Below are 14,081 nucleotides of genomic sequence, written 5' to 3'. Positions count from 1 at the left end.
TGTGGTTGATGGAGATTTGAATATATAAAGGTAAATGTTTATGTAGAAGCAAGTCTCTTCAATGTGACATTTCCAAGCAAGGAGGTTTAGGATTTGTAGCCTCTCTCTCTCTCTCTCTCTCTCTTTGTGGGGGAAAGAACCCTATGAAAAACACAAACATAAGAGACATGGGAAGACTGGTGAGAGTCCACTGACCTTGAATAGTTGCCAGAGTGCTGTTACTCATCAGAGCTGGGCTGAGAGCACCGCCTAGTGTCCCTGGATTGAGACTGAGTAAGGCACCTCTGCAAGCCCAAAACAGGAAACAAAAACAAACTGAAGACAGAGCGACTTTCCAGGTGAGCAGTCTTAGACACAGAATTAGAATTTAAAAGTCAAATTCAAATTTCCCCCGTTGTTTATCACAAAAACGGATGCAGATCCTTTCAGCAACATTTCTACCTAGGATTTATTATTGACTGGTTGCATTCTTTAAAATCGATCTTAAAAGTGGCAAGAAATGTAAAAACTTGCATCCAAACATTTTTATACCTGAAAAGTGCCAATAATCTCTGATGGGCTGAACTACTGAATTAAAAGAAAGAATTAAGGCAATCTTTATTTTCAAACAGCACTTATTTTTAAGTAAAGGTACTAAATGTGCAGTGTATTGACATCTGATGCCTGAAGGCTAGATAGTTAAAATGGCAAGCAAATTTTATGAATGGCAGATACCTACCCAGCTGCAAACTGTGAGGATGCCATCAAGCCTGGATTTAGTCCTGCTGCTGCTGCCATGGCAGCAAGACTTGCATTTGCAGGCAACTGTGCAGCTCCTTGGAGTGCCGCTGCTGCTGTTTGCAACCCAGAAGCAGTTACCATCACCTGGCTGGTCCCAATTGCTGAGGACATGGGGGTGGAGGTTGTCTGTGTTGTGCTGGTCTCACTGGCACTCGATGCCTCAGAAGTGGAAGCGGAGGCAGAGGGAGAGGGACTCAGGGAGGGTGATGTCACTGCTGAGGAAGCCGGGGGTGCGGTAGAAATCACAGTCGCTGTGTTGTTGGGGATGGTTTCTGTGGTGCCTGAAAGGATGGTTTCAATCAGACTAAAATAGTTAATACTCCTGGAAGAGATCTAAAACTACAAGACAGACAGAGAACAAAAGACACCATTCCAATGGAATGAAAGGGCAATGCGCCAAAGTGTAAGGAAAAGAGGACTGATTAACTCAATGGACACTGTTAGTACAGTATTGTGAACAGAACCCAAAAGGCACTGTTTATCTTGGATCTGAGTGTATTAAAACTTGTTGCTTAACAAACAACCCTGGATACAAATGATTCTAGGGATTCTCTGACATAATAGGTCACTAAATTTCAGTCTTTGTAACAGCAAGTACTTCTGCGCTGAGGAAGTCTGAATATTCTCTTACCTGTGACTGCCAAACTAGTTACTGCCGCGCTGGTTAGAGGGAGCACAGGGTTGACAGTCAGGGTTGTAGCTGCACTGCTTGTCACAAGGCTTGGTGTGGTTGCCACCTAGAGGTCAGAACAAAACAGCTAAGCTTTCTTAGAAAGGAAAAGAAATCAGATTTAAATGTTTACTACTTACCTATAAATACAGAAGCTAGCAAACACATACTATCATATAGCTTTGGAATTTTATTCATTGAAGCTTAGAACTATGCTACAGTGCTACTTGTAGTGAGAAAATCATTAAGCTATGTATAACGCAAACACCCATGTGAATCATTCAGCTCAATCCAGCAACAATTCATGTCTTGCTTAGTACTCAAAGCCCTCTGGAGGATGTCTTCTTCAATATGGACCAAAGTAGAAGCAATAGGTGGTGTACTGAACACAGCAGTGACCACTGAAGATAAAAACTTAAGATTTTGAAATCTGCATTATGTTAACCTCATTACCAAGAGGATAGGAGTGATTTTAATTTCTTCCAGTCTGGTATAACTCAAGTTAATTCTTACCAATGAAGTTGGGCAAGGGAAAATTGCTTTGATGGGCGAGCTGCTGGTTCCACCACTACTCGGTGGGTTAATCCTTTTCTCCTTCTGGCGCCGGTTACAGAACCAAACGCGGATCACCTCTTTCTCCATGTTCAGCTGGTCAGCTATCATGGTGATCTCTTCCGAGGTAGGCTTTTGGTTCTGAAAGAGTAGTAATTTGAAGAGAAGAGCTCAGTTATAGTTTGGACACAGGGTGAATTCCCATTTTACAGGGAAGCTGCAACAATGAAAGCCAGCAGCTACCTATAATTGTTGCAGATACATCTGAAATATCTCTCTCATAGCAGGGAAGATGCACCAGTTCCTCTTCTACTTCTTACATGGGAAGGACAGAAGGTGAAGTGATTCATATAGTCATAGTGTGTCAGGTAATATAGTATTTTATAATGTTATTTAATTGTTCTTATGCCATTTTATCATTTCATGCTATGCTGAAACTACTCAGCAGCCGTTAGAGTAGCACACAGTGCAACAGATCGACTAACCTCCAGGAAACTCTTCTCTAAGGCCACACGTATGTTGGTCTCTATGCTGGTGCGTTTCTTCCTCCTGCGGTTCAAGCCCTCAATCCCCAGCCCTGGGGAATTCAGGGCACTTGGGCTGGAGAGAGCTGAATCTGATGAGAGGTTTTCTGAAAACAGTCAACACAAGTCAAGGTCACTAAAGCATGCTAATAATATATTTTTAAAAGGTACCACTCACAGTTAAACAACTACACATTAACTCATGTAATGGCCCCTCAACCTCAACCTAGGATGCCAGACTACACTCCCATAACTAAGGGTGTTCTCAATAAGGGTACCATGATTGTGGCATGCCCTTCCCTTACAGACCCGACTGACACCCACCTTAATTAGTTTCTAGCACCAGTTAAAAATGTATCCCAGGCCTTTAGTTAAGGGGTTTGTAGGCTGCCTCTGCTGACCTTATTCATTTGCTGTATGCGATGTCGGGTTATTGGTTTTGTACGTTGTGTATTTCATGCAGTTATTGTACATAGTGTATTTCATATTGTAATTTAATTTCCTTTATAATGTGAACCACTGTATAGTCCTGAAAGGTAGCATACAAACAAACAAATATCCAAAAATTCTATGGCTTGGATCTCAAGTTCCCTTGAGCAGAAATCCATTCATGGGACCTTCCCATCAAGTTTCACCAATTATCCCTCCTCCCAGCAGCCCCCTGTTCCTCCCCTCCTCCAAATCTGCTCAAGAAAGTTGAGGCACCCTCCAGAACAGAGCGGGAGGTGGTGTGTGGCAGGCTACAGGATGAATTGCATCACTACCATTGGATCGAAAGCCATTCTGCAAACAGACTGAGCCCTTCAATTTGTGGAAGGGACATCTAGTATCTAAGCCTATGGGTCCTATGTAGCAGAAATACTGAAACTAACAGTACTTGCTATTTAAAAAGCTATACTATACAGCTTAGATGGAAAGTCAGTTCTCAAGATCTGAAGGAGAAAAGGTTTGATCAAACCTAATTGCACATGGCCACATTTAGGGTTAGCCGCTAACTTTTTATATGCACCAGCCAATAGTTTTGCTCATGTATTTTTGAGCATTTTTTTGGTCTTAAGAATAAAAAGTGCCAGAGTAAGCTTATGATTATGTGGTTGAAAAACACTGCATATGTGCAATTATTTTCACATCAGAGCCAGTGCCGTACAAACGCTTCAGAAAGACCGCTCAAGTAAGTAACTATTTATGCTTCTTCAATCTATTCCACTTGCATAACAGACTGAACAGAATGAAAATATCTGTTGTAAGTATAACAAAATTGAACCCCACCACAAAGAGCATTGGAATAAAAATCTTTACGAAATTCAGAGTTGTTCTGCGGTATTTCAGGAATTTTTAAAGGAAATTCTCACCTGCATCATTGAGCCACTTTTCCAGAAGTGGTTTTAACTTGCACATGTTCTTAAAGCTGAGGTTCAAGGCTTCAAAGCGAGAGATAGTAGTTTGACTGAAGTCATTTCCATAGAGTTTACCCATAGCGAGCCCAACATCACCCTGCATGGTTGAAAGAAAAGAAGATGGGAATAAAACAAGTTGCTCAACAACATATACTTCTATAGGACAGATGTAATAAAATAAATCTCATTACAAAGCTATTGACAAATACAACGGAGACACAATCAGATTTCTTCCGTCTTGTTGATAGACGTATGCTAGCTTCCCACTGAATTAAACTGTCCTTTTGACGAATTTATGTCCAACACATGCTTTAAAATTGGTATAAGATAGACCATCTTGCAAAAGTGTTGCTCAAGAAGGAATACAGATGTTATCTACAGGTCACCAAATGCACCAAATTCTGCATCTTCAAAGGCCAATTACTTGATTAGCAATGAACTGTTTCTAAGTTTTAAAGTTAGCGCTTGGTCAAAGTATCTGACCCACACCCTGTTTGGTGAGGAGGCCTGGTGAAGTGTTATGTACAGTCAAACCTCAGTTGTCGAATGTAATCCATTCTGGAAGCCCATTTGGCTTCCGAAATGTTTGACAACCTAGGCACGGCTTCCAATCGGTTGCAGGAACTTCCTGCACCCAGTGGAAGCCATGTCGGACGTTCGGCTTCTGAAAAACGTCTGAGAACGTAAACGTTCTGAAATGGAGGTGTTCGGGATCTGGGGTTTAACTGTTTAAGGGATTCTGCCTCAACACAGAGGGCTAAATCAGTTTCCACGGCCTTCAAGTCCAACAGTTAAGTGAAGTTAAGCACTTTCTTCCAATGTTAAGGGATCTCAGCTCAATGAATGAGTGCCTCTGCATATAGTCACATAAAAAGTATCAGGGTCAAGTACATAAACTCATTTAATTCATGTACAACTCATGACAGATCAAATTGACAACAGCTGGGAAACAACTGGGATAACAAACTGAATTATTTTTGTTTATGTAGGACATCCACCACCTTTGGATACAATGAGGAGTCTAATGACCATACTACTTCATCTCCTACTTTAGATATTTATTTTAAATTGTAAAGTCTTCTTTTGATTTTTTTTTAACTTGAGAATTGAACTGCAATAGGCAATTAGTTTATTAGTCTTCTATATAAACCTGCACCGAGTAATTATTTCTGAAAGACAGAACAATAAATCTATAAGCATCTGAAAATAACTTACTGTACCACCAGCAAATAATTCTCTCTCACACACATACTTTGATAAATTAAACATTTATTACTTCAGTTTTCTAATTACTATCCTCTCACATAATTAAGCAATCACTATCATTAAAAACTAATTATGTATATAGCTTGTGCAATATAATTGTTAAGTAAATACTATGCTGTTTGTCATCCTAGTGGTACAATGTTTTGCTGCAAAACAGAGAAGTACAAGGTGCCCCTTTGACTTGGGGGCGGGGGGAGATGAATTTCCATCCACAATTGAATTTTTGCCCATCTCAGTTAAGGAAAGATTGATTAGGTTGTCACATAGGATATACATTCAGTGGAGTTTGAAGTGCATACATCTGAAAAAGCTACAGAAGCATGGATCATCCATATATGCTTAACATAAATAAATTGATTCTCATTAAAGTCTGCTCAAACAGATTTTATTGGGAAAATGATGATGATCCTTTCCTAGCATTGCTTTTCTGTATGTATGGACCCACAAGACCACTTTAAAAATCTCATAAGCCCAAAATATTATGTCAATACAAGGAAAGTCCAATCTTCAATTACTACCATGCTTTTCTCAAAAGGTGGGGGAACCTTAAGAAAGACATCTCCAGGTAAGCTCAGAAATGGACAGGTTTGTACAGGAGTAGGCAGTCCTTAAGAAAGCCTGTAAAGCCCTTTATAGCTACAACGCTCAGCACTAAGCTTAGAAATGTATAAGGAACCAACAGAGCTCTTTTAGAACTGATGAGATATCATCTCCCATAAAGTGTGTTGCAATGGGTCATTTTGGTTATAACTTTTCTCATAGAGAAAAGTGGTCAGGCTATCTTTGCCCAGGAGGATCACAGCATGTGCACCAGCTTAAGCTTGTAAAAAGAATTTTATACCACTGATATTTACTTCTGCGTACAAAGTGAAGGCCATGGACTCACCACATCTGAAACTCTGATCTTCAGCCCTATTTAGAATCAAACCTCACTAGATTTGATGGAGGTGTTCTCAAATAAGTATAGAGGTATTCTTTTCAGTACAATGCACACAAGGCAGCAGCCCACCAATTTCTTCTCAGATTTCTGCTCCAAGGGTGGGCGTGGGGAGGTGAGTAAGGAAAAAATGGGGGAAGTAGAGGAAAGAACTTTGATGGGATGGAGGAATGGGGCAGCTTTAAGAGGCACGAGGAGCAGTTTGTCTACCTGTGATGCGGTGGTAGCCAGAGGGACAAATTAGAAGCCTATGGAACCCCACAGAATACATGCTATGGTGTGGAGCCATAGTCTTGCAGAACCACTTTCTGAACCTGACCCACCAGGTAGTAATAAAACAACTGTGCCATTCACTCTCATCCCTGCCAGGCAGTCCAAAAGGATGCTGTGGATGATGGCACCAAAAGCTTCCAAAAGGTCCAGGAGAATTCGTAGCGGCAAACTCACCTTGATCTCCTTGCAAAGCTAATCCATTTGGATAACTAAAGTGGTTTCTGTACAGAACCCATCCAAAGTGGCAGCTCTGTAGTTCAATGGTACAACCATGATTTGCATGCAAAATCCCTTCTACCTCCAGGTAGAACAGGGGAGTTCTCGTTTCTGTAATCTTGGAGAACTGCTAGTAGCCAATGCAGACAATACTGAACTTAAGGACCAATGGTATGGCTCGGTATAAGGTGGCTTATGTTTGTTTGACATTAATTAAAATGCATTTCACTTGGAAATTCACAAATCCTCCACAGACACTAATAAAAGCCCACATAAGAAGTCAGGATAAATTAGGAAAAGTGATATAGACCCTGTCCTTCCAGATCTGAACACTGGTATTTTACCCATTGTGAAGGGATCTTAAATCTTCCATTTTACCTGAGTGAATCCAAGTTTGATCCGTCTTTGTTTGAAAGTCTTGGCAAATTGCTCAAGCTCCTCAAGATCACTGGGCTCTTCCAAGCTGGGGGTATCAATTCGCTTTGGTGTTGACTGGCTCTGTGGAAGTGGCTGAATAGGGGTCGCTGCTATTGTGCGTGTTGGGGTTGCTGGCTGCTAAGAAATATAAGAAAGCAAAGAGTGAAGTCAGAAAACATATAGAAATAAAAGCATGGTTAAGAAAAAAAGTATGGCTTTTCTTGGTAAATGCTAGTCTCTACTATTTTCTAGCATACGCATTGTATTTTAATTACATTCAACTCTAAAATAGGTATTGCAATCTAGAGTATTCTCAAAGGAAATTTTATTCAACAGAGCAATTCTTTTAAAAGGACAATAAAAACAAAGGTGTCTCCTGATCCTTTAATTTTTCTGCTTAAGAATGAAGTACACTTTCTCCCAATTATTCTCACTATGCAAAAAAGAGAATGACTGAACAAAGCAAAGGGGTGAGTGGGAAGAGTAAAGTCCCAAAAGTCCAAAACAGCTCCAGAAAGAGTTTATGGCTTTTCTGCTATAAAGCTTTTTAGCAAGTGACAAAGTGTTATCAGGTGGACTTAGGACTGGTTCAGAAGTTGCATCTAAGCACAATTCCTATTCTGACAGTAGCTAGATGCGTTATTCTGACACTGCTTTCCAGATGCGTTAATACATTTTCCAGTAATTTCTTGATACGTAAAATATAGCATGACACATACACACTGTGCTCAACATTTTCCAGCGCAAGTGCAAAGGTTTTTAGAATATGTCAACAATCTCTTAAGTGAGAGGTAGCCACCAGTTCATTGTCTCTCTAGAATAATAAAATGGACAACTTTTGCTATGCACCATGGCCTGAATTCTCTCATCCTACCCCCACCAAGTAGGAATAAGAAAATTTATCGAAAACTGACCTGAGAAGTGAAAGTGATGCTTGGCTGAGACTGCAGGAGGTTGGCTTGGCTTTGCTGAGGTAGTTGCGTTAAGAGATTCTGCGCTTGCAGGAGACCTGAAAGAGAGGAGACATGAATTTTAAAAATTACATAAATGCTATTGATCAAACTGATTTACTGCAGTATGGTGTCTTATGGGCACAGACCATATAGCTCCTTAGTATTTTATGCAGAAGTCTGCTGAAGGAAATCTATTTCAAGTATATCATTTCCCAAAAAACCAATGGAACTGAACTGCTTCTGGGCTCTGGGAAGCTCTTGCAAGATCTACCAAAAACCAGTAAGCAAGTCTTACAGCTCAGAAGATCTTTCTGCACTGGGAAAACACTGTGTAAAAAGACTTTTAAGCTCCTGCCTTCTGTGCTTTTAATTTGTGTGATTTCAACTGACCAGCCTTCAACCGGGCAAAGTTGAAATCGTACAAGTTAAACGTCCATAAGTTACCCGTATTCAGAGGAGAGAGGGATAGAACTAGGCATTGAGAGTGAAGGGGCACATGATAGCAATTCAAAGGTTTGAAGAACTGTAGGGTAACAAACGTGCTGAAGACACTATGTATAAGTATTTATATGATAATGCTAGAAGACAAGCTAAGTTAGATGACAGAATAGATACAGTGGGTATAATGGAAACTTGGTGGAATGGAGAGCGCCAGTGGGACATGATGATCTCTGGATACAGACTCTATACATGGTCTAGAACTGAGGCTGCTCTGTTTAACAGAGAGAACACAAGTCCAACAAGCTAGAAACCCCAAAAGGGGCAGGTTCCTTCACAGAAATGGGGGGGGGGGGCATTATACAGCTCCCAAAAGTAATTTAGCACTGAGGATCCCCCTGACCAAAATGCCCAGGGTAATCTTGAAATAAAGGATTAAATCAAGGAGGCATCCAAATGAGAAAATGCTACAGTAATGGGAAATTTCAGTAACCCACGCATATAATGGGCTACATGCATTTTCTAGTAATAAAAAAGAAATAAAATTTCTAGATATCCTAAATGACTGTTTCCTAACAGGTGGTCATTGTACCAACTAGAGGGGTGGCAACCCTAGACTTAGAACTTAAGCGAAACTCAGGACCAGGTGGAATATGTGTTAAGCAGATTGGAAACAATTACCGCAGTGCTATCAAATTCAACATATATTTAAATTGCCAAGAAAATCCAACACAGTCACATTTTATTTCAAAGGAGGAAACTTTGCCAAAATAAGGTGACTGGTAAAATGGAAGGTGAAAGTCAAGAGGGACAAGTTTCTCCAGAATCCCCAGGGTTGTTCAAAGCCACAATAATAGAAGCCTAGCTAGAATATATTCCACAGATCTGGAAAGGTACCACCAGGATCATTAAGATGCTGGTGTGGTAAAGAGCAGAGTCAAGGAAGCTATCAGAGGCAGGAAGGATTCCCTCAGAAAATGGAAGTCTAGTCCAAAAGAAAGGCAGACAGACCAATAAATAATAAACCAATGAAACCAATAAATGATAAAAACAAGGATTGACAAAAATTATTTAATTACATTCAAAGCAGGTGACTGCATAGGGAGGTAGTCAGGCCTTTGGATGACAAAAGAGCCAAATATGTGCTAAACGAGTAAAAGGAGATTGCAGAGGAGCTGAATCAATTATTTGTCTTCACTGTGCAAGATGTAGGGAAGACACCTGTGCCTGAATAAACTTGCATGGAGTTTTTTTTTTTTAAAAGAAGAAGAAGAAGTGAGGCAAATGGTGGTGACAAGTTCTAGGTCTTTTTCACAAATTAGAAACTGAAAAATCATCTGGTCCAGATGGCACCCAAGAGTTTTGAAATGTGAAATTGCTGAACTTATAACAAAAATATGAAAACTGTCAATTAACCTCCATACCTGAGGACTCGGCAGTGGATTTTTAAAAAAGGATCTGGGGTGGGGTTGGGGTTCCTGGGAAACTGCAGGTCAATTATCTTAACATCTGTTCCACAAAAACTGGTGGAAAGAATTGTTATGCCTTGCTGAAGCAGAACCAGAATAGTTTCTGCAAGGGCAAGTCCTGTGTTATTACAGTTCTCTCTTTTATCAACAAGCATATAGGAAGAGGTGATCCAGTTGACATGCTGTCTTACTACCTCAAAAGTTGACTTAATAATTTCAAAAAGCTGCAGGTAAGTATCTCACCCAAGACTCCTGAATAAACTTAGCTATCATGGAGTAAGAGAAGTCCTCTTATGGATCAGGAATTAGTTAAGAAACAGAAAGCAGAGTAGGAATAAATGGACAGTTCTCCCAATGCAAGGATGAAGAAAGTGAAGGCCAACTAGGATTGAGGCCTTTGCTTTTTACTTTTTAATGACCTGGAGTTAGGGGTGAACAGTGAGGTAGCCAAGTTTGCTGACGATACCAAATTGCTGAGCTCCAAAAGGATCTCTACAAACTGGGTGAAAGAGCAGTAAAACGGCAAATGCAATTTATTGTAAGCAAGTGTAAAATGATGCACATTGGGGCAAATTTTTACCCCTCATTTAACATATAGGCTAATGGGGTCTGAAATGGCAGTGACTGACCAGGAATGAGACCTTGAGGTTGTAGAGGGTAACTCGATGAAGATGTTGACCCGACCCAGTGTGCGGCAGCTGTGAAAGAGGCGAATTTCATGTTAGGGATCATCACGAAAGGGACTGAAAATTTAACTGCCAATATCACAATGCTGTTATAACAAATATATGGGGAGACTACACTTGGAATACTGTGTACAGTTTCTGGTCACCTCCCCTCAAAAAGGATACTGCACAGCTGGGACAAAAAATTCAGAAAAGAGGGAACTAAAGTGATCATGGGGTTGGAGTAACTCCCCTGAGGAAACATAAAGGGATTTTAAGTTTAGGGGGGAAAGATGAGTGGTGGGAGTGGGGACGTGAGAGTGGTGCATAAGATTAGGTGTGTCATGGAAAAAGTGGCAGGCAGAAAACTCTCCCTATAGTACTAGAACTCAGGGGAAGTCAATGAAGCTGAATGTTGGAAGATTCAGGACAAAAGAAAGTACTTCTTCACATAGCGCATAGTTTAAACTATGGTATTCGCTCCCACAAACGTAGTGATGGCCACTAACTTGGATGGCTTTAAAAGAGGATTAGACAAATTCATGGAGGATCAGGCTATCAATGGCGTCTAGCCACGATGGCTATGTTCTAACTCTACGGTTGGAGGCAGTATGCCTCTGAATATCAGTTGCTGGGAATCGCAGGAAGGGAGAGTGCTGTTGCACTCAGGTCCTGCGTAGGGGCTTCCCATAGGGATCTTGTTGGCCACTGTAAGAACAGGATGCTAGATTAGATGAGTCTTTGGCCTGATCCAAAAGAACTCTTCTTATGTTCATTACAATCATGACACTCGAAGCACTCTAGCAATTGCAGAAAAAGTGGGACAGAATTTTTTAAAATGAATTTTTGTAGCTTAAGGTTTTAACCCAAATAAAGGCATATAGGGAAAAGAGGTGTCCTGTATACTCACTATTTCAAAACTTGTCAAAAAAGGGGGAAAAGAGTACTATATTAAAGAAGGGAAAGGATAAGGATTCCAGAGAAGCCATGCCTGCATACTTATTGGACTTCTGCTCATGCGATGGATATATTCACCCAGATGGTCCCTACTCTATAGTAACAAACATCTTCCCTAAAATTTACGTGCCTGAGTATTAAATACATCTGGTTGCTTGTTTGCCTGCAACAAAATATCTTTATAAAGAACTTAAGTCCTTTAGTAAACGTCTTGCTCACCCTGCTGCCCCTGCGGCGTCTGTGAGATGATGAACTGTGCTGGTTGCAAGTTGGTTGTTGGATGCACCAACACAAACTGTTGCAGGTTGAGATTCTGTTGTTGGAGCTGCTGCAGGTGCTGCAAATCCTTGAAGAAGCAAAACAGAATTAAGAGTTTTTCAAACTTAAACAGTCATTCCCTCCCCTTCAAAAGCAAAACAAACCCATTAGGAAAAGAATCGTGATCCAAAATTCTTACTCTGCAAACACAGGGCATCTGAATTTAATAGCACATAAAAAATGAACATATACTAATTCATAGAATCATAGAATGACCTGGATAAAGTTGCTAACGCAAAGGAACAACAGCAAAGTATTGATTTAAGGATGTAGTCCTCCTCTTGAGGTTTTCAGCATATCATCAATTTCACTAATAGAAACAAAATTTTAGCATCAGCAAATGTTGAAGTTTTAGGCTGCCACGGAGCTCTGCTTGTCCCCAGGCTCCTTCAGTTTTTGTATCTGCCCTCCGCAGGTGATGGGGGCTTTGGTAGGAAATGACTAGTGCAGCCATCAACAGCCCACCAGGCTCATCAACCCTGCTCATAAGGAGACCTGCTGGAATTTTATGCCAGCTGCATCATACAAGCAGAGGGATGCTACTGGAAATCTGCCTTTGCTTTCTCATACATCCGCTTCCAGGCAAGCAGCAGCTACAAAACAGTGGTGAGAGAAAGTACATACCATCTCCTTCCTCTTGACCCTAGTCTGCCCCACCCACAGAAGTGGATCCCACAATTGTTTATGTGGGGGACATGTTCATCATATGGGAGGGGAAGTAAACATGGAACAATATGGTGTCTGGGCAGTAATCAACCTCAATCTATGGCCATGTTTCGCACATCAGAGAATTAACTCTCGGAATCCTACTGACTTGATGGCTTTTGTAGGTCTGGTAAGAAGCCAGCAGACTCAAAACACTAGCCCATTGTACCACCATGATAAAAAAGAGATAGCAAGAACTTGAGTGGTAAGAACATATTATGAAAAATGAAAAACAATTTCCTCGCAGCATGCTAAATTGTGTTTTGTTATGTACCTTATATCTATCAGGATGTGGTATAATTTGTATTAGCTCTGTAAATTGCCTTACCAGTAGGTGAACAGAGAGCTATAAACACTACTATATAAATGTTAGGAAAAAACCCTGCTAGCATTTATTCCATTTATTCATATTCTCACAGAAGATTTCTTGTAATGATCGCAGCTAGAGTTGTGTGTGTAAAATCAGTTAAATATAATGATGTGTCTGAAACGGAGATCAGGTCAGTGAATCAATTATTCAAGAACAGGGCTATAAAAACAAACAATTATTTGGATAATGTATTTATAATAGTAATCCAAACAAGCTAAGCAGGGCTCTGTTGTAAGCGATTGATGAAGTCCATGTACTCCAATTTGCAGTGGAAAAAGTGACGGGCTTCAGATATATATATATATATATATATATATATATATATATATATATATATACAGTGGTGCCTCGCAAGACGAAAAGAATCCGTTCTGTGATTCTCTTCGTCTAGCGGTTTTTTCGTCTTGCGAAGCAAGCCCATTGAAGGATCAGCGGATTAGCGCTATTAGCGGCTTATCTGCTGATCGGATCAGCTGATAAGTGGCTTAGCGGCTTAGAAAAAGGGGGGGGGGGAGGAGGAAAAAAAACCAGCAGGAACTCGCAAGACATTTTCGTCTTGCGAAGCAAGCCCATAGGAAATTCGTTTTGCAAAGCACCTCCAAAACGGAAAACTCTTTCGTCTAGCGAGTTTTCCGTCTTGCGAGGCATTCGTCTTGCGGGGCACCACTGTATGTGTGTATGTATGTATGTGTGTATATATATATATATATATCAATCAGCAACCCTATAAGGTAGATTAAGGTGACAGGTAAGGAAGTGGTCCTAAGTGACCCCAATGAGTAGGTAACTGAACTCAGGTCTCCCAGGTTTAATTATAATACTACACTGGCTCTCAACTTTCATTTTTGCTCCTTGTGACCATGGTCTACCAGAATTATTAACTATACTTATAGGCCACTCAAAAGCAGAGTTCACATGGAGACTTGCAACTAGAAATAAAATAATTAAAAATTCATTAGCAATGTGCAGCATACAAGTCCAAGAAATTTAACTTTACATTGATTTCATATACATCTCAAAGTGATTCATACCATACACTAAAAATCACTAAGAATAGGCTTAAAAACAATATAAAGGTACCCCTGCCCGTACGGGCCAGTTGTGTCTGACTCTAGGGTTGTGCGCCCATCTCACTTATAAAAACAATATACAAATCAACTAAAGATAGGCAAGA

At 40.4% G+C, this 14,081-nt stretch overlaps 1 protein-coding gene across 8 annotated transcripts in view; it reads right to left on the bottom strand.

Moving 5' to 3' along the window:
• The window catches only part of POU2F1 (POU class 2 homeobox 1), a 101,281-nt gene that overhangs the window by 14,856 nt on the left and 72,344 nt on the right, over window positions 1-14,081 (bottom strand). For 4 of the 8 annotated variants that reach the window (XM_081199632.1, XM_081199634.1, XM_081199635.1 and 1 more), the window contains exons 7-16: window positions 11,734-11,860; window positions 10,522-10,590; window positions 7,947-8,041; window positions 6,994-7,170; window positions 3,879-4,020; window positions 2,488-2,633; window positions 1,964-2,143; window positions 1,412-1,517; window positions 719-1,061; window positions 196-284 (exon numbers count right to left, since the gene is read on the bottom strand). In XM_081199632.1, the coding sequence (XP_081055758.1) occupies window positions 196-284; window positions 719-1,061; window positions 1,412-1,517; window positions 1,964-2,143; window positions 2,488-2,633; window positions 3,879-4,020; window positions 6,994-7,170; window positions 7,947-8,041; window positions 10,522-10,590; window positions 11,734-11,860 (1,474 nt within the window). The remainder of the gene's footprint in view (window positions 1-195; window positions 285-718; window positions 1,062-1,411; window positions 1,518-1,963; window positions 2,144-2,487; window positions 2,634-3,878; window positions 4,021-6,993; window positions 7,171-7,946; window positions 8,042-10,521; window positions 10,591-11,733; window positions 11,861-14,081) is intronic. The other 4 variants (XM_081199638.1, XM_081199639.1, XM_081199633.1 and 1 more) reach the window with 3 other exon arrangements.

The sequence above is a fragment of the Podarcis bocagei genome, assembly GCF_964188305.1.
Source record: "Podarcis bocagei genome assembly, chromosome: 6".
NCBI lineage: Eukaryota > Metazoa > Chordata > Lepidosauria > Squamata > Lacertidae > Podarcis > Podarcis bocagei.
Note: the sequence above shows the minus strand (reverse complement) of the source record. Positions and strands in the feature narration are given on the sequence as shown.